The 25,410-nt window shown below is 41.1% G+C and overlaps 1 protein-coding gene across 1 annotated transcript in view; it reads left to right on the top strand.

Annotated features, from left to right (window-relative positions):
- The window catches only part of LOC134489971 (collagen alpha-1(VII) chain-like), a 50,827-nt gene that overhangs the window by 14,298 nt on the left and 11,119 nt on the right, over positions 1-25,410 (top strand). Inside the window, exons 11-28 of the mRNA XM_063292848.1 lie at positions 802-948; positions 1,494-1,604; positions 5,243-5,392; positions 5,500-5,628; positions 6,311-6,457; positions 7,884-8,009; positions 9,401-9,547; positions 10,106-10,231; positions 13,611-13,754; positions 14,263-14,388; positions 16,164-16,310; positions 17,123-17,245; positions 17,328-17,474; positions 18,845-18,964; positions 20,640-20,786; positions 21,476-21,612; positions 22,287-22,413; positions 22,656-22,799. Of these exons, the coding sequence (XP_063148918.1) occupies positions 802-948; positions 1,494-1,604; positions 5,243-5,392; positions 5,500-5,628; positions 6,311-6,457; positions 7,884-8,009; positions 9,401-9,547; positions 10,106-10,231; positions 13,611-13,754; positions 14,263-14,388; positions 16,164-16,310; positions 17,123-17,245; positions 17,328-17,474; positions 18,845-18,964; positions 20,640-20,786; positions 21,476-21,612; positions 22,287-22,413; positions 22,656-22,799 (2,445 nt within the window). The remainder of the gene's footprint in view (positions 1-801; positions 949-1,493; positions 1,605-5,242; positions 5,393-5,499; positions 5,629-6,310; positions 6,458-7,883; positions 8,010-9,400; positions 9,548-10,105; positions 10,232-13,610; positions 13,755-14,262; positions 14,389-16,163; positions 16,311-17,122; positions 17,246-17,327; positions 17,475-18,844; positions 18,965-20,639; positions 20,787-21,475; positions 21,613-22,286; positions 22,414-22,655; positions 22,800-25,410) is intronic.

Below are 25,410 nucleotides of genomic sequence, written 5' to 3'. Positions count from 1 at the left end.
AAAAGTCTATTATATCTAAAAATACACTTTATCATGCAGCAACAAAGTCTACAGGAAATATCAGTACCAGTCTATCATTACATTACATTACATAAAGGAGATAATCAGTAATCTTCTGGAGAATCTGTTGCTTCTCAGCGGCATTCCAGTCTTCCCATATTTCATTCTGTGTACTGACTATAGACATTCCATGCTGCAGTGACGGTTGTTGTCACATCATTGACAGGGTTGAAATAGAGAGGTCTGAATTCAAAGCTCTGAGCAAACCAAAGGATCTTAACAATGATCTTTCTTGCTCCATAAAAATTACTGGGAGAATGAAACATGATAATAAGCCCATTTAGGAATGGTAGGATGGATACAATTAAATATAAACTGAAAATAGCTCTTGGGAACATCTTTTTCTCACTTTTATATAATTGCTTCTAACTCTGAAATTAATGTGCAGCCATGACCACCTGTATTGGGCATTAATCACTCTCACTGCAGGCTGTTGCTGGTATTTTACCTACTATGAGCTGTTCTTCTGATTGCTATATTGAGGCTAGGGTCACATATCATACGAAGCTGATGACACAGTATGTGTGTGTGTTTGGTTTTGAACTAGCATCCTGTGAGTATCAACTGGCTATCATAATAGCCTTGTATTTTCCTCTCTAGGCCAAATACCTGTAGTGCATAGGTCATTTAATATAGCCGTAGGCAACTCACCATGAGGTCATAAATACACTGATCCATGTTCAGTATAAATAATGGCTGACAGCTTTCTTGCATTTTGCTTTGTATTTTGTAATTTCTTAGGTCAGGGTAGTCAAGAAACTGATGTGGATGCTAGCAAGAATTCCTATTTGTTGACTGGACTGCAGCCTAACACTGATTACCTCGTATCTGTTGCTTCAGTCTATGGACAAATAGAAGGCCCCAAGGCCTCCATTAGGAGGCGAACAGGTACGTGCACTTGCTGATGATTATTTTTCTTATTACTATTAGTAGTAGTACAATTAGTACTACGCTGCTGCTGCTACAATTACTTCTACTGCGGGTAAAATTAGTCCTCTGGTATAACTGTTAGCATTCCATTTATAAGCTGGTTTACAGCATGATAAGTTAAATATTAAGATATAAAACATGAAAATTGGTTTAGGGAAGTGTTCCGATTCAAGTTTCAATACGGTGTACATCTCTACCATGTATTCAAATGGGGAGAGAAAATGTAACATATATTACATGGTAATTGTAGTTGAGACAGAGAAATGTCTAGGAATGTTCAAGCCAATATATGAATGTCATTTATGTAGCCCAGCTAAAGTCCATCTTTAGAAAAAGCGCTGGGACTTCTTGTAATGGTGAATTTTGATGCAGATTGCCTTTTTCCCTTTCTTGAATAAACTTGTCCCATAATGGTAAGGCTTGGATCCAAAGACTGTAATTACTGAGAGGCTATTAGAATTTCACAGTTCTACAGTTTTACAAATTATTTTTGTTCCCTTTAGAAATAGTCCAGATTCTTAGGACTATTGCTGTTGACCCAACATCAATTAAGGTGGCATGGAATATCATCCCTAGTGCTCGGGGCTATCGTCTGGAGTGGAGAAAAGCAACAGGTAGGCTGGCTAAATTTCTGCAATGAGTGGCAGGGAGGTTATGAGTGTGGTGGATACCTATAGATGCAGTGGGGAGAATCTGTTCCTTTCCCAGTCAGTTCCAAATATTTCTGGGATATCCTTTCTGAAAAGTTTCTATACAGCATACAGCTCTCCTATTCTCTTGAGGGTAAGTTGTAGAAAAAGCTTCTCTGATCTGGTGTCCTCCTACCTTGTGGCAATAAGAGCAGCAAAGCATCAATAGTTCTCTGCTCTTATCGCGTCCGCAGAATGCCGCCCGAAGGCCCTGTTTAAAATCACTCGTTCCCTTCTTGGGAAGGTGGGTCCATTGACCCACCTACAGGGCCATGCAGAGGAGTTTTCTGAGCGTCTGCAGGATAAAATCACTGGGATTCGTGCCAAGTTAGACTCCAAGCATGAAGCATGGTCTTTGGGGATACCAAGGGAGCACTCTTACCTAGTTATCTGGGAACAGTTTGATGCTGTTGGACCTGAGGAAGTGGACAGGATCCTCTGGACTGTGAATGCCACCACTTGCTATCTAGACTCATGTCCCTCCTGGCTGGTGAAAGCAGCTCGGGAGGTGACATGTGGTTGGGTCCAGGTGATGGTTAATACATCCTTGTGAGAGGGGGTGTTTCTGTCCTGTTCAGACTATGAGGTGGCCGGACAGAATTATTATCAAAACTCTTTATTTAAACAACTATTTACAACAGTAAAGTCCTGGTGAATAATTAAGGCAAGCAATTTCAATCAAGACCACCCAGGAAATGACGGATGAACAGGCAAGGCTGCAGGATCAGACTGTGGCAGAACAGCAAGACAGAATTCAGCTAACTCTCTTATTGAAGCTGTCAGGCTCGGCGAAGCTAGGGTGCATGGCAAGGCAGAATCTGGAGGCAAGGTTCTGTGAGCTGGCATGCAGATAAGACCGGGTTGACATGTGGAGGCTAGGCAAGACTGGAGTGGAATCTCTGGGCAAGGCTTGGCTCTGGAGGCTAAGCTGGGCTGGACTGGAGAGTCTAGGTGAGGCTGAGATCTGAAAGCAAGGCTGGACTGGACTGGAGAGTCAGTGAAAGGCTGAGGACTCGAAGCAAGGCTGGACTGGACTGGAGAGTCTAGGCAAGACTGAGATCTGGAAGCAAGACTGGACTGGACTGGACTGGAGAGTCTAGGCAAGGCTGAGAGCTGGGAACAAGACTGGACTGGGCTGGAGAGTCTAGGCAAGGCTTGAATCTGGGAGCACACCTGAATCGTGCTGGAGTGAAGTGACGAGGCTTGGAGCTGGACCCGAGGCTATGCTCAGCAGGGACAGCAAGGAGAGGCTCAACTGGAGCAGCTTGTGCAGAAGATGGTTCCACGGTGGTAGAACATACTGGCACTGGTTCCACTCTGGCTGCAGGCAAGGTTTCTGACGCAGGTAATGGCTATTCCGCAAACGCTGTGAGCTCGAAGGATCAGTTGTCTCCGGCAGCTTGCTCCTCACGCGCCTCCCATTTAAAGTGATCCCTTCTGCGCCTTTTCTCTTCTGCAGCCAATCAGGCTGCCTTCTGATTCATGTGCTTCTCTGCTCTCCTGTCTCGAGCGCTGATTGGAGAATTCAAATCCCCCTCCAGAGTTTGTTCAATCTGCGTTTGCAAATTCTCCTGCTCTGACGAGTCACTTCCTGGTTCAGCTTCTCCAAATCTCTCCTGGTGAGTTTCATTTTCCCCTCCTGACTCCGTATAAGTTTTGTTTTTGGGGTCAGAAGTGGGCTCAAACCTCACAGTTTCCAACTGCCTTTAAGGAAGCACTGGTACACCCCCTCCTCAAGAAACCATCGCTGGACCCTACTGTACTGGATAATTTTCGTCCAGTCTCCCACCTCCCCTTTTTGGGGAAAGTGGTTGAGAAAGTGGTGGAGTTGCAGCTCCAGAGGATTCTGGATGAAACGGATTATCTAGACCCCTTTCAGTCAGGTTTCAGGCCTGGATATGGGACAGAAATGGCATTGGTCGCACTTATGGATGATCTCTGGTGGGAACGGGATTTTGGCAGTGCATCCATCCTCGCTCTTCTTGACCTCTCAGCGGCTTTCAATACCATTGACCATGGTATCCTTTTGGGGAGGCTCAGGGAATTGGGGGTGGGCGGCGTAGTTTTGTGCTGGTTCACCTCCTTCCTCGAGGGCCGGTCCCAGTCGGTGGTGATAGGGGGGGAGAGATCCGACCCTCGACCTCTCCTTTGTGGGGTGCTGCAGGGTTCGGTTCTCTCTCCTCTCCTATTCAACATCTACATGAAACCGCTGGGTGAGATCATCCGTCACCACGGGATGAGGTATCATCAATATGCTGATGATACTCAATTGTATATCTCCATCCCAGGTGAGGTAAGTAATGCTGTGACTGCCCTCTCCAGGTGCCTCTTGGACTCATGGCTCCTGCTCAAAGAGCAGGTGGCAGCTGTGGCCAGGAGGGCCTTTGCACAACTTCATGTTGTGCACCAGTTACGCCCCTTCCTGGATCGAGAGGCCCTTCAAACAGTCACTTGTGCCCTTGTTATCTCCCATATAGATTATTGCAATGTGCTCTACACGGGGCTACCCCTGAAGAGTATCTGGAAGCTACAGCTGGTCCAGAATGCAGCCATGCGGGCTATCTTTGGTGCCCCTAGAAGGGCACATGTAACACCTTTTCTCCACGAACTGCATTGGGTACCAGTTTGCTTCTGGGTCCAATTCAAGGTGTTGGTTATCGCCTTTAAAGCCCGGCATCGCATGGGGCCAGGCTATCTGAGGGGCCGTCTCTTCCCCATTACGTCATCCCGTCCCACCCAGTCATGCAGAGAGGGCATGTTGTGGACCCCATCAGTAAGACAATTCTGTCTGGCGGGGTCCAGGAGGCGGGCCTTCTCTGCAGTAGCTCCCGCCCTCTGGAACATCTTGCCCCTGGAGGTGAGGTTAGCCCCATCACTCCTGGCCTTCCAGAGGAAGTTGAAGACCTGGCTCTGCCACCTGGCTTGGGGCAGGGAGGGAAGTCATCATGTCTGGAGATGGCTAGTGCCCTAGTGCACCCGTTGCATACAAGGACTGAGTTATTATCTGCCATTTGGACTATTGTTTATTGGTAACTGTTTTTAAATATTGTATTTTTATATATTGTAAATTTATTGTATATTTATTGTTTTACTGATTATTATTGTAAACCGCCCAGAGTCCCTCTGATGGGAGGAGATGGGCGGTGACAAATTTGATAGATAGATAAATAAATAAATAAAATAAAATAAACTGTGACTGAGATTGAGTTGGGCTACTTCTGGTCTATGTTACTCTCATACATTTCATGTAGTTTGTTATGTTTGATATTGGAACTAAATTATAAATAGTGTTAATTTTTAAAAAAGAAATCTGCATTTAAATGTTTCTGTTTCCTCTTCAAAACACACATTTTAAAACAATTTTCTCTCAAAATATACATCATAATGCTTTTTGATACATGGAGTGGATGAGAATGAACCATGAAGAGGTTGAAGATAATTGAAAGTTAGGCAATAGCTTAGTTCTAGTCTTTATGTCACAATAATGAGAGGTGAGAATAATACCTGTTTGTTTTAGAATTCATAAGGATGCATGCTAATTTCTACCTGGTGTTGATCTCAAGGGGTGGATTCTCCCAAGACTGTCTCCCTTCCCACCAATGAGAACAGCTACACTCTGACCGGCCTGCGGCCAAGCACAGAATATCACATCACCCTCTACACTTTGTATGAGGGAAAAGAAGTAGCAACCCCAGTTACCATCTCAGAGACAGGTAAGAGGAAATTCATGCTCCCTTTGATTCAGCTAGTCACATTCCTGGCTAAGGCTTTTGTTTCTCACACTGGCTTTGCTGACTTCAAGCCAACATTTCTCTTTCAGGGGTGGCACCTTCTGTGGGAAGCATCACCAACTTGCGGATCATTGAGACCATAGGAAACAGAGTCCGACTCTCCTGGCTGGGAGTCCAAGGAGCCACAGGATATAAGATTGTAGTACGCAATACGCAAGGTGAGCACGCAGGAGCAGTTGATGGATAGACTGGCTTCACAGTGGAGGCTTGCTCAAGATCATGGTACATCCATTGACAGGAGCAGATGGAAGAGCAGAAGTGTAGTAAGAGGAGAGGAAGAACAAAGCCTATCCAAGCAATAAGCCTGAACAGTTTATCTAAATGCACATAAACAGCATAGTCCTGAGCATTTGATCCCTCCTCACTGTTCCTCTTTTTCCTGTCTGAAGTTCTGAAGGGGGATTTTCTTTGCAAGGTAGGGAGTCTTGATAAAACAACATCTCTAATCATATAAAGAGTTTTCATGATGTTCCAAGGAACACTAATGCAAGCTCCCTCAAAACTTGTTCAAGTTGTCAACATCAGGAGTTGAAAGGGTAGAGATGGTACATGGGGGATAATGGAGGTAATAGCAACACTGAGATGCTTCACACCTGAGAAAGACTAGAAGAGTGTAAGGAAATAAATCCTTTGTTGAAAGCTGAAGTGATTTGTTTGTGGGCAGTTGAAAGTCTTACTTTATCCTCTTCTCTCCTTATCCAACCTCAAATTTCTGCCTCTTTGTAGCTTTATGTTGTAACCACAAGGTCTAAGGGTTTTTGTTTTTTTTTAATGAAACAGGCTTTGAATTAGAAAACCAGTCATGAGTTCATGTTCACACTATTGTGGTTTCTGCTGTAGATGGCACTGAGAGGGTTCGGCATATCCCAGGCTCCCAGACCACAGAGGACTTAGTTGATTTGAAAGAGAATGTTTCCTATGTAGTTCGTGTGTCAGCTCTTATTGGCAATCGTGAGGGTAATGCTGCTCCTCTCAACATCCGAATCCGTAAGTGTTGACTGAGTGGGTTAAGCCTACCTCTATGGTCCGTTGCCTCTTTTGCTCACTTTCTCCTCACACAGAAGCACTTTTGGAATTATTCACCTTGCTAGTATTCTAATAAATAGAGCTTTTGCCCTAAGAGAATGTACGCTACAGGGGATCAAAATGGGGAAACACACTTCTTACTCACAATTATATGAGTGGGGTATGTTATAAAAAGGAGGAAAAGGTTAGTCTCTTTGTTTCAAGAGCTTACTCAGCTGTTCTGTTTGCAAGCCCAAGCCAGGCTACTGTGTTACATAGAAACAGACTGTCATTTAACAAAGTTGGTCACTGTGTGTTCTTCAGTTATAAAATAATGCAAAAATAATTGCATACTGTTGTTAGCTTCAATAATATGCCATTATGTAAAATGGACTCTAAAAGAAGGAACAGCCATTTATTTTACCACTTGATTCAGATTCCAATTGCCTTTGCTGAATATCACTGTCCTATACGTTACAAATATAGCTGCATACACAAGCAAATGGCAGATTCATAAACAAGTCATTTGTTTCCAAATTGAAGATAATGGAAAAGAAAGAACATCAAGTGTTCCATTTCGTTATAATCATATATGCAGAACTACCATGTTGTTCAATATATCTGTGTTTTCCATCCAAATATGTGAACCATTATTTAAGCCTTCTGTAAGTTATCTCTAACAATTCTGAGTGCTGACTTTGTTAACCTATTGTGTATTGCCCCACACTGAGCCAGTACAAATGTTCATACCATGGTTTAATAAGATGAGGTTATGATTGAGTCTTTTGCTCAATTGTTCAGTCCTACAGCTCTTCCCAAGAACTTCATTTAAACCAGGAATCCTGTATTCACCAGTTTCCTGTTACATTTACATTATTAAATAGAATATACACTTTCAAAATTTAGTATTCTGATTACTAACTTTTCCTGGCTCAGATAAGACTCTTGATAATTGCTGCATGTTCCAGTATTGTTGGTGACAATATTATGTCCTAATATAGGGGATCTGGAGGACATAAAAATATGAGTTGCAAAAGGAAGGCTTTTGGTTTTGATACCCCTTCTTCAATTCAGCCCAGCAATATGCCAGTCTCATTACCAGATTAATTGAGATAGGGATTCAAGCTTTGAGTTGAGTTGGAGACTGCCTATTCATATTGCATATTTAAATAATTTGAAACTAAACTTACACCTTCTAGGGCCCAAAACCAGTTGGATTCCTAATGTTGCCATAGTGATTTTGTTTTAATGCTGACTAAAGACATCCAGTAATGAACTAACCATGAAGAAGCACCTATTCTTCCTGCTTGTGGGCTTTAGTTGCTCCTGCTAATCCATGTCCGACTCCAAACATCTTGTAACCTTGCCATATTCTTCCAGTAACCAGATTTTCTTCCCTCTGTGGCAGAACCACCATTAGTAGGCAGTGTATCAAACCTGCGCATGGTGCCAGTGGGACTGGGTCGCATTCGGCTGCTGTGGACTCCCATCCCCAGGGCTACAGCTTATAAGCTGGTGATTATCAACACTCAGGGTAAGGAGTGTTCTGTGTGCCTGGATAATTCTGGCTGCAAATGGATTCAAGCTCTGCAAAGCAGAAAAGGGACCTAGTGGAGAGAAAAGAGGGGGATCTTACTTTTCAAGTTGGAGGTGGGCATATAGAGGAATCAGTCTGTCTGTCTATTTCATATCCCGCCTTATTCTGTATCCCTCAAGGAGACATACTTATTGCTCCCTCCTCCTATTTTCCCCACCACCACCACAACTCTGTGAGGCAGGTTGTACTGAGACAGAGTAACTGGCCCCAAGAGGAAAAGGAGTTGATAAAAGGATTTTGTAAGAGAGAATCAGTTGGAGGAGAAGCAAAGAGGAGGAAAATAAGAGAAGGCAGCAGAGTTAACTGGAGCTCTTCGGGGGTCTAAGAGGAGAGCAAACAATGAAGTCAAAGGTTAACTGAGTAATCTGTAGCTTTCACCCACTGAGGAATGGCAAAAATGTCATTAGTGGCCACTGACCATGTTCTCTGGAGCTGTGAAAATATCTCTCACTGTTTAAGTACAGTGCTACTGTACTTAATCATACTGTAGTTAATTGTGGTTTCAGACCAGCAGTAGTTATATTTAGTTTGTATATTACTACATATATTAGTTATTTCATTAATACTACCTCAGTGGCCAGGCTTGCACTTAACACTAAGCCATAGTATGATTTCTTTGTTTTGGGCTTTGCAATAACATGCCACTGTTTTCTTGGTATAAAAAACCTTGCTTTCCTATTACGTGTAAAAGGACAATCAGAAAATCCTGAAGCTAAATAATTCTCACAATTTATACATTTATCCAATAAGTAAATGCAATGTGTCTCTCCACTTCCTAGTAACAGAATTCTGAGGTATGAATGTGTGTCTGTGGTCATTTGAGATAAAGGAACAATTCACTTTAGTGCTGAGCATTATTCTACTTGCAACCCTTACATTTATGAATGTGAGAGAAAATGGCTGAGGTTTGGGGGACAATGAGGTGGAAAGATGCAGGGACCAACTGGAAGTCCAAAGCAGAAATGGTAAAAGTGCTTCAGGGGACTCACACACACACACACACACACACACACACACTTGCTTGCTTGCTTGCTTGCTTGCTTGATTGATTTATCATAGCCTCTCATCTCACACTTATGACTCTAGATGGCTTACAATTAAAACACAAACAATACCAAAAGACCCCAAAATAAAATAACAATATAAACAATTATAATTATATAATAAAAATAAAAATAATAATATGAAAGATATGAATATGAGTGCATGAACCAGTGTTGAAAAATAATGTTTTTGTCTGACTTCTGTGGAGAGAGAGGATTGTGGAATTAACTAAAGCTTGCCATATTAGCACAGGTTGATTCTGCTTCCTTTACATATTGTTTCAGATGGATCAGAGGAGACAAAAAGAGTTCCTGGCAACCAGAGTTTCTTCGAATTGCAGGATCTGAAGGAGGGTGTCACATACTTAGTACAAATAACAACGCAGTTGGGCACCCAAGAAAGCTCCCCTGCCACCCTTACTTTCCAAGTTGGTACGTTCTCTTCTGAAGGCAGAGCTGCCACTGCCTCTCGGCAACTGTATTGTGACTTTATTTTTTTAACCTCTTCAGCACAGCAGAGTCATTATGGCTGGTAAAGGCCTAGCAGTAAATCCTGGTCAAGATTTGACCCAGCAGTAGCAAAACAGGACAGTGCTCCTCCTAATGTCTTTTAAAATTTAGGTTGCTTCAGCTGAGGAAATCTGGGCTTCCCATTAAATACTCAGAGCACTGTGAAATGCCAGTCTTTGGCACTTGTTCCTATCCTGGCTCTGCAGAGAGATCAGAATGGGAGAAGCAGATAAACACAGTGGAGGACTTTAGGCAAAGTAGGGTATTTCAGCCTCAGCTCCCCCTCCAGTGACTGAAAAGAGTGCCTCCCTCTCTGACAGGTTGGTTGCACAGGTCCTTGAAGTAGTGTTCAAGAAGAACAGGAAGAAAAACTCTAAATACTATATCTGAAATTATTTATAATAAATAATGGCTAACCATTTTATTATTTTTCAACTGTTTCTGTTCATCATTCCCTCATCTATATGCTTCACCTTGTAGAATCTCCATCCATAGGCAGCATCAGCAAGCTAGAGGCAGTTCCAGCTGGGCCCAATCAGTTGCGTGTTACCTGGAATCGGGTTCCTGGGGCTACAGGCTATAAGGTGACATGGCGATTGAGAGAGGGTGAGTTTTTGGTGGATCACAAAATAATGTATTCCAACTGCAGAATTTTACATACTTGGATTTTATTCTGAGTATTGGGGTGTGGGTGGCAACATGGTGTCAAAGCTACGTCAGTGACAATACATGGATGGAAGAGAACCTAATGCAGACCCTGAGATATCTGGATGCTTCCAGTTGGATGGCTGTTTGCCAGCTTTTTCCAAATAATATTGTGCTGCTGTTCCAGCTTTTCCTCCTTAGTGGCTTTTTCTTGGAAAGAAAAATATGGAAGAAATTGGGATAAAACACTGAAAGGGAACAAATAGAAGATGTCCTTATCTGCATCTCATTCCATGAATGAGGCAGGACTGTCATATGAGAAAGGCCTTCTCTGAAAGCATCTTCTAATGCTACATAGTTATTTCAGTAAATACCAATTTGGTGGCAAGCAGGCTGCGTGACTTTGAAGCAGATTCAAATATCCATAAACCCCAGCCAAGACTGGCTCTGAAATTTACAGCCTTTCTGCTGGATCCTTGTTAACTTCTGAGAGTTAGATGCCTTTCTCCCAGTATTGACACTGGGAGTTTAGTTTGACCCTGAACTGCACTTCTGTAAGGACTTCAGTGAGATAATTCCCTTCAGATTGGTTCAGCATCAGAGGCAGGATTTGGCACTTGCCTACGAACTGAAATATTCTACTCGTTTCTTTTGGCTTCCTGTTGAAAAAAGCCAGATCAGTTGCCTCTGAGGACAAGTCAGTGGACTCAAAAGATTAAGCCAATAAGCTTTTAAAACTTCTGTTTATTCTGTTTGCCATAACCAAATAAGTTTAGAACAGGAAACACTAGTAATCTGATAAGATGCTAGAGCTTACCTGTGTCTCTGAACAAGCTAATCTCCTTTCCATTTCAGAGCTGTTTAGACAGTTGCCAATTCTAAGCAAAAGGCTCTTCTTAATCATGATATTAAAATATTTCTAAGCATTCACAAGCACAGACTGGATAGTTGTCCCAGAAATCACAAGGCAAAACATGTTAAAACAGGGTTAGTGATTTTACTCCCCTTTAAGGAAATTTTAATTATATAACAGACTTTTTATTCAAATGATTTTTAACATGGATATGTAATACACATACATATACATATACATATATATATTAACATGGATATTATACACACACACACACACACACCATATATACTTGCGTATAAGCCCATCTGCAGATAAGCTAACCTTCAAATTTTTAACCAAAATACCATGAAAAATGCACCACCCGCAGATAAGCCAACCCTCAAAATTTTCATGTTTTAATTTTCACAGTTGCCTTTTCCACAGGTGGCACATTTTTCATGGAATTTTTAGTTGAAAATTTGAGGGTCAGCTTATTTGTGGATGGGTTTATACACAAGTATATGAGGAATATATGGGCACTTTAAAAAACCTGAGGGAAAAAACCTACGGTATATACTCCCAGATAAGCCAAACCCAGTTTTGGGGGTGTATTTTGGCTCCTAAAATACTTGGCTTATCTGCAAGTACATACTGTGTGTCTGCAAGTTTGTGTATATGTGTATGTTCTGGATTATGCAGGGGCGCTCATGTAGGATGTGTCAGCAATTTCTTAAAGCAGCTGCATCTTTTCCTGGGATGACACAGCTGGTCTCCATAGCTGTAGGCCTCCCCAAGGAAAATTTTTGGTTTAAGCAGCTGCTGATATATGGCATATAGCTGCTACTGTATATGCTCCAAAGCACCTTTTCCCCGTCCAATTCCAAACACTACACAGCCTTAATATATATAAGACTAAGATATGTTTTACTTTGAGATGAATAATCACAGGAAAATAATAACAAGTTTCCTTCTGGGAGAAACTTACACTCCTGTGAGAGAAGACCAGCTCAGTTTCAGCTTGAAGCTACTTTTCTGGATGCCCAAAAATCTGCTTCTCTCTCTAGTACAGTGTGTGACATGTTTTAACATTTTCTGAGCTTTTGAAATATAACTGAGATTTTCTTTTTCAATATAATCCACTTGACTTATTTCCTAGGAGACTGGAAAATGGAAGCATTTCATCAGTCCCCTTTTTCCTTCCTCTTCTCCACACCCTGAAAAGTTGCATCCAAGAAATTGAGATGATACATAGATAATTTTTGCTTCATCTCTCTGTCAATTCTGAGTTAGTTGGGGAATTATAAAATGCAAGACAGTTTCAGATAGAAAAATTTAACTGGATATTTTATCCTCAAAGGACTGGTTCTTATTATCATCTAACAATCTGTGAAATAAATTTTAATATCGAGAGGCAACATCCTTGGTATTTTAGTACTGTAGTCTTGAAGTGTAAATGAACCATTACAGTATAGTAGTTTATATCCAGGATATGTAAAAGAACATTCCCTTCCATGCCTTCTTGTCTGTACTGTAATATCCAATGGAGAAATTATTTTGTATCTTGATATAGTCTAACTAGTTGGGATGTTTATATTGGATTAGTTAGTTAATGTTTGTTTTTCAGCTGACATTTTGAAAATAAAGTTAACCTATTCATAAAAACAAGCACAGAGCATTGAATCTCATGAATGAAATCTTCTAATATTGATTTCCTATTGTGTATGATAGCAGGAAAGAAATTAGCAGTTAGGCATCTGTGTTTTGTATCTTCTTGTGATCTGACTTCCATTATTGAATTGGCCAGGGGTAAAATTCATTAGCTAACAGGAAACTCTGGGGACTGGAGTATATTAGCTGCGTTTTCATCTCCCTGAGCAGGGAATGTGTTATGTAATATGCTATCCATCACACTGTTGCTGGCCACATGTTAATTCTTTTTGTTTCCATTCTGCTTTGCTGTTTAGACAGCAGCATTTCCCTCCCTGTTTCTCCTTACATGCACGTGCAACTCATTTTTGCACAACATAATGGTGCTTCAATAAAAATTTGTATCTCTGAGAAACATAATTATTTACATTTGGCCTGCCATAGAATGTTTCTGTAGTATGCATGGCCTGTTGATTACATGTGAAAATCCTGGTTTCCCAGGTGCCACATTTGAGGAAATTGATACAGCAAGAATAGACCTATTTTGTTTTTTTACAACTTTTGAATTTTTGAAGTACAAGTTTGTTCTATTATTTTTCAAATCACTGCTAATAAAGGGATCTTTGTGCACATTTCCCCCAGGATATTCATTTTTGTGAGTACATATTTTGATCAAAGAATGACAATGCAAAATGTGGTGAAATGCAAAAGGATGATTAAGTTCCAGATTGTTTATTAGCTTGGAAGCATCTGTGCTCTCTAGTGGTTTTAAGATGTAAGAGTTCACTCTGGTTTCTTCCTTTTGTGTGTAATCTGTTGACTCCATTTTGGTATACACCTATTCTCTTTCCCCTCCAGGTCAAGAGAGCTCTCGAGTCCTATCAGCTGATATAAATTCCTACACCATTGAGGGCCTGAGGCCTGGGACTGTCTATGTCATTGAAGTTTCAGCCTTAGTTGGTAGCAGAGAAGGGAATTCAGCTACCACCACAGTTACAACAGGTGAGACCAACTCTGGCTGTGGATGGGACAATGCACATCTCTCTGCCCTTTTTGCTCCACCTGTAAGGATTGCCTACCCTAATAGACTCAGACTCACAAGCAGGAACTTAATGATATCTGATTTATTAAAGAATAGTATGCAAATACAGAGAAAGCTGAGAATGAGCAAAAGCGCACCAAACACAAACTAAAAACCCTCGGCACAAACGTAATCCCTCCCCTCGCCCAGCCGTTTCAAACTCCCCCCCCCCACAGGTGCTGGTAACCGTTTCTGCTGATGTCCTGGGAAAGAAACCTTGAACACACGAGATAACCCAAACACATTCCAATCCAGCTGCAAACAGATAACAATCCCATGAGACAGAATCCTCCTCCCCTCCCAAATGAAACACGCATCAGCCAAATGACATGCGAAACGTTACGATGCAGCGGTAACATTGGAACGATGAACATGACACCACTTGAGAATCCTGTTACAAATCATCCCTTTTTGTTCTTTGCCTTGAAGCCTCTGATCAAGTGGGAACAGTCACCAGCCTCAGAGTCCTTGAGTCCAGGGGCAACATGGTACGCATCTCATGGGTTGGCGTGCCAGGGGCTACAGCATATCGAGTGGTGTGGGGCCAGCGCAGAGGTAAGGAAACTGCCCAAGTTTATTGATCTCCTGTTTCTGGTTTCCTTACAATAGTCTGCCTGTTGAAGAAAATGTTTGTTTGCTGTTTATTTATTTATTTATATTTCAAATTTCCATCACCGCCCATCTCCCCCGAGAAGGGGACTCTGGGCAGTTTACAATCAAATTTGACCTGTAGAAGCTCATTATTTTAATAATCACTTGAAGCCACTGGGAGAGATCATCCATTGGTTCAGCATGAGATATCATCAGCATGCTGATGGTAGTTTTACATCTCAGTGCTGGAACAAGCCAGAGATGCAGTTAAAGTCTTGTGATGTCTAGAGAACAAGCTGAAGTTGAATCTTTGGAAGACAAAGCTACTACAGTATTAATGCAGAAACCATCTGGCCCTCTAAAGCTCCAATTGTGGCTCTGTAGTGGCTTATGATAGATTTCTGGAAACAATTCAAAGTGCTAGTTTTTAACATATACAGTCCTTTATGGCTGGGCACCCAAGTATCATCAGGACAGCCTCTTTCAGCAAGTCCCAAGTTGAGATGTTGAAGGTTCCCCATATGGAAGATCCAGAGAAGTGAGGCCAGTAAATCTTTGTTTATGATTTTCAGGCCAATCCTTTCCCTGGAAGTGGGGCTTCTCTGGTGGTCTTCAAGAGGAAGGTTAAGATGGAGATTTTCCATAAAGCGTTTAATATCTAAGGTTACTGTTGAACTTAGACACCAAAGTGAATTAAGGATTATATACCCCTGATGAATTGATGATCTTTACCACACTGACTCTACAAAGAATTCCAGCAGTCTACAACATTCCAGATAAAATTATGTATAATTCATAAGACAGCAATTGCCTGCTGTTCACAATCCAAAGAATGCTGTGATGTTGATATATTAATCCCATATATAAAATAGCTTAAGGTGATATCTTTTATTGGATTAGCTGAATAGAATCAACACTGTGGTGGAAATGACATGTTTAAAATTGACCAATCATGTTATTTGGGTAAGAATGTCATATTTGAAGAAAAAAAGTTATATATGAGGATGGAATTTGCTGGAGGTTGGAGTTGTTTTCACTTCAGAACTCCAATCATATAAAAGATGGTAGAAGAAAAACAATTGCTGTGCTAATGTCTTTTAAAATTAATGGTTGGCACTGATCCTTTAAGATACATTTATATTGCCTTGTCTGATCAACTGGGAACTGGTCAGAGAAGAGGAAAAAGGGAGAACTGAAATGGATTTGGGAAGGGAGGCAGAGAATTGCTCAAGCAATTTTTTAAAAAAAATCTTACAAACACATTTTTTAAAATATAAATGAATTAATTATTACCAATTATGGATGCTATTGGATTTAGGATTTTAGAGGGAAAAAATTACAGTACAAGCCATGGACTTGAAAAGCTGATAATTTGACATCACAAATGAAAATAAAAGTATTTTTTTTAAAAGAATCCCTATGAATGTTACAAGCAACATGAAAATATATATATGAAGAGTAGGTTTTCAATCCTGAATGTCTACTACAGTCTTAATTTGTGCATCTTAATTCTAGGAGTGGAAAAACAAAGCATAAATCAAAAACATAGCTGATTTTGAGGCTGATGTTGGAGATTTTCAGGCTGCCTCACTGTTTGCTGAAAGGAATGTAGAATTAGGGAGAAGAGGGCTGCCTGTTGCTGTGATCAAGCTTTATACTTATTTGTGTGGGCTACAACAGCCTGGCATGGCTTTGGTCATCTTTTTTCACCAGGAAGGTCATGTTCTCTTCTTTTGAAGGTGGACCTGAAAGCAGCAAACTGGTCTTGGGAAACGTTAATTCCTTTGACTTAGAAAACCTGGAAGGAGGAGTCAGCTACACTGTAAAGGTCACAGCACTGATTGGGAATCGTGAAGGAAACCCTGTATCTATTACTGTCACAACACGTAAGACTTGTTTGCCCATATTTATGTGTCAGATTCTTATTATTCTGCTTTCAAGAAGTTCCAAGGGGAATTTTGGCCATATTACGCTTCAGTTTCCTAGCAAAGAGTTGGAGGGGAATCATCTGGCACTTTTAATAGTATTTGACACCCTGGATTGTATTGTTGCTGTACTTGTTCCTGTCACACTTACAGAAATTCTCTGAGTGCACAAACCATGAATAAAGGAGGTTCTGCCTCTGGAATGTTTTAATGATCAGTATACTGTTCTTCCTTCCAGTGCACAGAACAAGAATGCATGATACCAGAATAGTCAACAAAAACAATAAAAGTATAGCATCAAGCTATATTACAAATATCTGTATATATGTCTATCTCTGGTGACAATTAATTCAAAGGAGCTTGGTCCTAGACAAGTCATTAACTTGCCAATGTTCAGGATTGCAAACATCTTTAAGTTATTGTCTGAAATATTATTCTCATAATAAAATTCCATAATTGGAGCATCACCTCCAAAAAAGATTCCTCCTTGTGGACCAGATCAATAGACCAACATACCTGATGTCAGCACATAAGTTGGGTGTTATTCAGGGAGGCAACATTTCAGTGGTTATTCATGGAGGATACAGATAGCAATTTTTAAAGTGAAAAAAAAAGTTTATTTTTACCTCATACTGAACTCTTTAGCAAAGGTTATATCTCATATCTATGTTTCATAAAAGCAAAAGTTCCTTCTAGAGTATCGATATCTCTTTGTTGATGACCAGACTACCTGGCTTCTTTTCCTCTGTTAATCCTCACACCTTTCCTTTTAGCGGCAGTCCCAATTCAACCTGTTGGAAATCTGCGTGTGACTGACTCCTCAGAAACCCGTATCCGATTAGAATGGAGTCCAGCACCAGGGAGCACAGGCTATCGGCTGACCTGGCGCCCAGCAGGTGATAAGCACTTCCTGTATTACCTCCTCTTTCATTGCCACCCATCATCCAAGAAATTAACCAGCTCTCTTACATGGGACAGGTGGGCCAGAGAGGAGTCAGCTGTTGCCAGCCCATATTAACACCTATGACATTGAAGATCTGCAGCCAGGAGGGCGCTACGACATCCGCATCACAAGTCTGACTGGCAGCCAGGAGAGTGAAGCTGTGGCCATTGTCGCCACCACTGGTAACCCAACCCTCTGCTAAGGTGGCCTGTCACTCCAGAGATAGAAGTCAACGGCACAGAAGTTGCTAGAGTAACATCTATTAATATATGGAATGTAAATTTCATATGTAAGAAGAATTAGAAACCAGATAGAGATAAGCCAGTCCTATCTGGTTCATTGATTTTCATCAATGGCCCCTGTTGGTCCCTAGGAGACACTTCTTCAGTGAAATCATTGTTGCATTTTCTTGCAGCTAAGAGCCCTACTTTGGAGCTTTGTTGTTCTTACATGCAGATTACAGAAATTATATTTTTATCTGATATGAAATTGTAAGATGATTCTACAGCATTTCCAGAGATCAGTGGATACTTGGGTCTCTCATTTCTTCCCTGATATTTAATTCCACTGGCTCTTGCAGTTCCATTTTTAAACTTAAAACTAAAAAAAAAAACTTTAATCTTTAAAACAATGTTTAAAGAACTGTTCTTAAATTGCCCTAAAAAAAACTTTAAACATCACACAAAGCAAAACATATCACCTTAAACTGACATGAAACCTAAATAAAAGTGTAAATAGCTTTAATCTGACCTTTTTAGAGGGAGAACTCCTAAATTAGAGTGCTACTCCAGAATGTTGCTATTAGGCTATTTCTCCCACACTCTAGTTCACTTGGTGGTAATGCATATAAGAAGGTAGTTCAAGAACAATTGTAAACAAATTGTTTTCACACCTATAACAGTATCTGTATATTATTACTTCTTTATTTATGTACTGCTTTTCTCTGTGTAATATTCAAGCCAATATGTCAAGTCAATAAAATTAGTTTTGTTTATAGCACTGTTATCCTACCCATCTTTGATCTATAGATACCAGGTCTGCATAAAGCTGATGCACTCTGCCTCAGCACTTTGCTTTCAGCATCAGAAATGATGTGATCTTCCACTGATTCTTAAAGCATTGGCAGGGATGCACTCAGCCTCACAAGCATCAAGACAGGCCAGTCTCCTTCAGAATAAGTGGCTTCTGCGTGCATGCCCAGAAAACCTCTGAAGGGCCAAAGAAACAGCTGAAGCAGAGCTGTAGGTAAAAGTGCGAGGCTGTTTCATGGACCTGCTATGAAGAGGTGATGTGAACCAATTACTTTCAAATGAAATCATCTCATTAAATTTTGAATAGCCCTAACAAATATTTCCTGTGATGAAAATAGTCTCTCATTTGTACACAACAGTTCTGACTATGATAGGAACTACCATAGTGCTACAATGGATCACAAGTGTGATATCTACTCTCTGTGGTCATAAATATGAGTTCCTACCAAGAGCTGCTCTAGATTTTCTCTTCGTTATCAAGGACCAAATTAACTCTCCCACATTTACCTTTATTTCTCCAGCAGCTGCAGGCCAGGTGGCCAGTTTCCAGGTGGCAGATACTCAAAAGGATTCTGTAACTTTGACCTGGACTCCAGTTCCTGGGGCTTCTGGCTATCTTCTTAGATGGAAATCTCCAAGAGGTTGGTCATGTATTCAATGTATCCATTAGATTTATATCATATCACATTTTTCTTCAAGGAGTTTAGTCATCAAGGAGTTCTGTTTCTTCTTTACAACAATGTTTTTTGGGGTGGTGATCAAGGTATTGGGCTAGGAATGGGGAAACCCAGGTTCTAGTCCACCCGAGTCATAGAAGCTCACAAGGTGACTTTGCTCATGTCACTCTTTCTCAGCCCAGCCTACTCTTAAGGATTGTTATGGGGGAAAAGATCTTGTACAATGCTTAGATATAACCACATATCAAATTAAAATGCTAATACCAGGTTTCTTTATTTATACCGCTTTTTCCACTTCCTCAGTCCATTCAGACACTAGGTAGTTTACAAATATTAATATTAAAATAAAACAGTGATAATAAATAATACAAAAATTCCATAAACTCATTAGTACTGGTGCCAATGACTCTACAGTCAGTCCCCAAAGGTCTAAAAGAGTCAGATTTTTACCAGTTTCCAGAAGGCCATGAGAATGGAGGCTGCCCTAGCTTCAGAGGCAAGCTATTGCATGGGAGAGGAGTTCCCACAAAGAATATCTCCATTTGTCCCCCTCCTGCCACACCCCTAGGTAGTTAGGGACCCTTAGCAAGTGTTCTCTGGCTATTTGGATCAGGCAGGCAGGATCTACAGTATCTGGGAGAAATGGTCTCTTAAATACCCAGACTCTGAGCTTTATAGAACTTTAAAGGTAGTGACCAGCATCTTGAATTGCACTCAGAAACTTTATACACCAGTGCAGCTCCCATAGCAACAGTGTAATACAGCAGTATTGTCACTGATCAATGAGCATACAAGCCAATGCATTCTGGACCACCTTAAGTTCTAGGCAAGCTCCACAGAGACCAAATATAGTAATCTAACAAGAGATGACAAAAGCATGTGCTCCAGGTAAGGCCAACGCTGAGCAAAGGCCATCCTAGCTGGACTGAAAAGTAGTGACTGGTCCAAAGACAACTGTCATTTGTTTATTTGTTACATTTATATTCTGTCTTTCCTTCAAAGAGATCATGAGGCATTGTTCTCCTTATCACCGTGAAAGGAATAGAAGATTGTTGCTTTAACAGAAGGCAAATAAAGGGTTAACCTTCTAATTTCCTTATAAGGAAGGTGAGCCAAAAAGCTAAGAAAATTTGGAGAGAAAGTGAGGTTCAGAGGCCACTGATAGGTGGAAGAAGTCAAAAGTGGGGAAGGAAAAGGACGTAATAATCAGCGTCAAGAAAAGAAAAACGCTAGTGGCCCTTGTGATAAAATAAACCATCATTCTGTAAATAAGCACAGAGGAGGAGTGTTATTGATTTATCTCTTATGAACTACCTATATCCTATCCTGTTCATAAAACACGATTGTTAAATAACATTTTAATTGTTTATCATTATTAGCTGCTATAGCACACTGTTTCTCAGGATGGCTCAGCTAAAAGGTCTGACTGTTAGGGCAAGATTATTCTTTTCTCCTCAGTTAAAGTGACTGGCCTTTGAAAAGAGCTGAGTGTTGATGCAACATTTGAATCTCACATGATAACCCTTTGGTTACTTCTTCCAGATCTCCCTGATGGCTTAGATTGGATTCTTTGTGAAACACACCACCCTCGTTTGTTACTCCTGTGTTAATCCTCCATCATGTTCCTCCTTTGTTTCAGAGGGAGGAGAGGCACAAAGAACATTGCCTGGATCAGAAACATCCCACCAAGTACTTGGGTTGCATCTTGGTGAGCGATACACCTTTACTCTTCGCCCGCTGTTTGGGAGCATCTCTGGTGCTGAGGTTTCTGTTACTGAGCAGACAGGTGAGGTTTTGCTTTGTGGGGGGATGTCTTTACCTGGGTATCCATGCAAGGGGGGCAAATGACAAAGTGTGTGTGATCAACCAGGTGCTACAAGTTACATACTTGTGTCAGAAGCTCAGCCACAGGTAAGTAATAACATGGCTTGTCATCTGGCATCACTGTAGTTTGCGACGGACACTGCTGGGTCTCTAGAGCCTCATACTTGTAAGATGGTGGTCAACTTTCTGGTAGCTGGGGCTGCACTTAATATTTGGTGGGAGAGAAGGATGAAGTCCTATTTTTGAGAGGGAGTCCTGGGGTGTTTGTTTTAACAATGATAAGCCTATTTTAGACCTTATACTTTAGATTTCCTGATTTTTTTTTATTCCTTGCCCTGTTACAGAGAGATTATATAACACTCCTTTGGTTCAGTTTTGTTTGAGTAGGTTTAGCTACATCTTTCAGATTCACATGGCAAGCCATTTGGGAAAAAAGTTTTTAAAATACTACAATATTTAAAAATAAAATATAATTAAGCACTCTGATTTGAAAATATTTGAGTGGAGAGTTAGAAGCAGTTACATAGAAAGTAAAAGCCCTTCAGTTCTTATTTGCATGTTTTCTTTTAGGATGGGGGGAAGATAGACCTTTAGCTTATGTCAATCCATTTGATGCCATTCTTGCTCATTCTGAAACATTCCACTCTTCAGTCTGTCCAGATGCCCAGCATGATGTCATTTTTCTTGTACATACAACTCGAGACAACGCCTACAGTGCAGAGACTATGCGAAACTTCCTCTCCAACACTGTATCCGCTCTGGGTCGTCTGGGCCCTGGAACTACCCGGGTAACCAACATCAAGATTTTACAGTTCTTCATTCTTGTTTGATTCACACATACTGAATGCACAAAGACATTTGAAGTTATTGGGTGAAGTGTACCAGTTACAGTCCTGTTGATTTTCATTATATCAGTGCAATCTATAGTTTATGTCAGTGAGGTGATAAAGGATGGAATTTGGTAAAGATATGTTCTATAACCTCCATGTTGTGGTGTTTTCTGTGCCCATCCAAGTAGCTGTGAATCAAAACTTTGTCCCTGCAGGGATGTGACAGGGGTGGGATCCCTGTTTTGTGATGAAATGTTGGGATTCAGAAAGAAGGGAGAGAAGAATACTGAGCCATTACAGAAAAGATACCTGAGTTCTGGGAAAGTAGTAAGCATGAGAAGGAAACTCAGAACAACTCCACCTTGATTGTGATGGTATAACGTGAAGTAGAGTGGGGGTTTGATGGGCTTTTAAGTTTCTGTTGCAGTACCCTAACTGCATTAATGTACATTCCAAGGCTTCTGGCAACTCCTGTTTCCTGATCTTGCCTACCTCAAAAGGCTGAGAAGTAAAGGTATATCACTCCTGGTTTGTCTCTGCTCCGAAGATGGGGTTCTTGGCTGCAAGCTACTTCATCTTTAGATTCTGCTTTTATCACATTTATTTTCTGTTTTCTTTTCTGCCTGCTCCAGGTGGGCATTGCAATTTACAGCTACCGAAGCCTCCCTTTACTCCTGCTTAATCGTTCCAATGATTTAGCAACTGTCCTGCAGCATATCCGCTCACTGCGCTATGAGGAGCCTAGTGGCAATGCCATTGGTAAGGGGTCACCAATTCCTTTGATTCAAGGAACGGGGAGGGAATTGCTAGTTCTTTGCTCAAAGAACTCAGCAGGAAGAGAAAGAAACGATCTTATTTCCTTTGAAATTCTACCTGTGATCATGATATTAATGTTCACAGGGGTTGCTAGTGAATACCTGAAATGAGCAATGCATCACTAGTGCTCTTACTAAAATGTGTGTTTCTCTGGGTGCATATCTGTTGTTACTTTTTCTATGAAGGAGCAGCCATTAATTTTGTGAAGACCTACATGCTGAGCCCCACTGCAGGGCGAAGACCTAGTGTACCAGGAACCTTGGTGATATTGGCAGATGGGTCATCCAGTGATGATGCCATTGGGCCTGCCAGGGAAATCAAAGCTGCTGGTAAGTCACCAGTCCTTCAAGTCTGGAATGCAGCCAACATGAGAGAAGCATTTGCTGTTGCTGCTGCTCTCTGATAAGAATCTTCCTAAAGCAATAGTTTTCTTCAAAACACCTCTTTATCTTTTTTTTTAAGAGTAAGAGATAAAATACTGGCCTACTTATTCCCAGTCAACATACCCTAACTGGCTTTTTCCTTTCAGTTTGGGTTGGACAGCAATGTTTTCCAAGGCATTTCAGTGACCAGTAGCTTAGTTTCATTGTGATGCACCTTAACTGTATACTGTACATTTATTTTTAAACTTAATGTGTATGTTCATGTCATATTATACACTGAATTATTTACATTTAAATTAATTTAACATTAAGAAAAATTCTGTGTGATAAAATGCTTGTTCAAATGTAGAACGTTCTTCAGAACATTGTAAAACTGACAGAATAGGTGACCTTCCAACTTTTTCATATAGTGTTTTTTTGTTTGTTTAAACATAAAAATGCACAGTATCCATTTCCATAGTTCTTCTGTTCCAAACAATTGGCATATGTAAATCAGAAGAATGTAACCATTGGGGTGCACAAAACATTTAAAATTCAGCATTTACTTATATATTTATTAACCATATTCATATGCCCACCCATCTACCAAGGCTGTCTGGGTGGTCAATAGAGATTAAAACAAAGCTAAATTTACAATCCATTAAAGAAAAACCATTCAAAGCCCCTAAAAATTCTCAGCAACAGCGTAACAAGCACATCTGCACTCACATTAGGGCTCCATTAACACCCCAACCCCAGTGCCTGGGGGAAGAGCCTGGTCTTCATGGCCTTTGAAAGGCCAGCCATGTCAAGGTTGTCCATGTTTTGGGGGCAGACTATTCCACAAGGCAGGTGCCATGACAGAGAAGACATGCTTCTTAGGACCCACTAAGAGATGGAGCATGCCCACTCTTCCTAATCTGGTGAGATGGTAGAAACCATTGGGGAGAAGTGGTCCTGCAAGTAACCTGGCTTCATGCCATGTAGGGTTTTAAAGGTGACAACCAGAACCTTGAATTGCATCCAAATCCCCCTGGGAGCCAGTGCAACTCACATAGCAGCAACATTACGTGGGCGTACTGTGGTGTGTCCAATATTGCATGTGCTGCTGTATTCTGGAGCAGCTGACTTCCAGATGCTCTTCAAGAGCAGCCCCATGTAGAGTGCATTGTAGTAGTCGAATGCGGAGGTGATGAAGGCATGAGTGACCATAAGCAGTGCTTCCAATCTAGGAACGGATGCAACTGGTGCATAAGTTGTAATTGTGCAAAGGTTCTCCTAGCCACTGCTACCTCCTGCTCCTGAAAGAGGAGCCACAAATCCAGGAGGACCCCTAGATTGCTCACCAATTCTGCTGGGGGAATGTTACCCTGTCCAGAGTTAATGATGGAGAACCACTAGATACAGGGACCTAAAACCCACAACCACTCAATCTTGTCAGGGTTGAGGTGAAGTCAGTTCTTCCCCATCCAGACCCACAAAACTTCCAGGCACTGAGAAAGTACCTTGATGGCATCATTTCGGCAGCCCAGAGCAAAGATGTATACCTGAGTATCATCAGTGCACTTACGATATTTAATGATGTGTTGACATATTATCTCACCCAGCGGCTTCATGTAGATATTAAATAGGAGCAGGGAGTCGATCCCTGTGTGGCCCCAAAAATCAGGGGCCTGGGGTAGACCTCTCCCCCCAACAAGCACTGGCTGTAACTGGCCTCAGAGGAAGGAGGAGAATTACTGAAGACTGTCTCCCCAACTCCCAACTCCCTCAGCCATGCCAGAAGGATACCAAGATTGATGGCACTGAAAGCCACTGAGAGATCAGGGAGGGCCAGAATGGAACCACTGTCCCTACCCAAACCCGCCAGAATGCTTTTGGCTTGAAACAAATTGTTCAGTGTTACTGTACTGGAAGTGTTTTGTTGCTCTTCTGATTGTATTGGAAGTGTTCTGAATTCAAAGCAGATAAACAGCTGTTTTTTGTTCAGAACACTTGCAGCATAGTCAGAACACTTCCACGGAGGTCAGGAAAGCTGCTTCTTTTCTTAGGATGTTGCATTTCAATCTTGAAACATACTAAATTTGAAACATTTTACACACCACAAATGAGAAGCTATAAAATCAGTGAATCTCCCAGAAGAAAAATAGAATGGGAAATAACTTACATGCCATAAGGGAGCACCTTTAGTACACAACCACATCATATGAACCAGTGTTCCTTTTTGAACACGTTTCCAACAACTGACTGAGCTAGTTTCTTCTCAATATATATTTTTTTACTTAAATTTCATCAATCTGTATATAATCACCCTTGAGGAGGACTTCTCATTTTTCATTAATGCTCCCAAATTTTGAGAGAGGTTTTAAAGGAAACTCCCATATGGCCCTGTACTTAATGGCACCAGTGGATCCAAACACTTCTAGATGAGCAGTCTGTCATTTGGCCTTGCTGAAGGAATAAGATAATACTTTTTTTTTTTACTTATCCCTAAGTATCCCCAAGTTGCTTGAAACTTTGATACTTCAGCCCTGGCTGAAACTTGCCTTTGGAAAAATGAGCTGAGCTGCTTGTATCC

Source organism: Candoia aspera, chromosome 2, assembly GCF_035149785.1.
Source record: "Candoia aspera isolate rCanAsp1 chromosome 2, rCanAsp1.hap2, whole genome shotgun sequence".
Classification (NCBI taxonomy): domain Eukaryota; kingdom Metazoa; phylum Chordata; class Lepidosauria; order Squamata; family Boidae; genus Candoia; species Candoia aspera.
The sequence above is the reverse complement of the archived record's forward strand: the minus strand, read 5'-3'. Positions and strand labels throughout refer to the sequence as shown.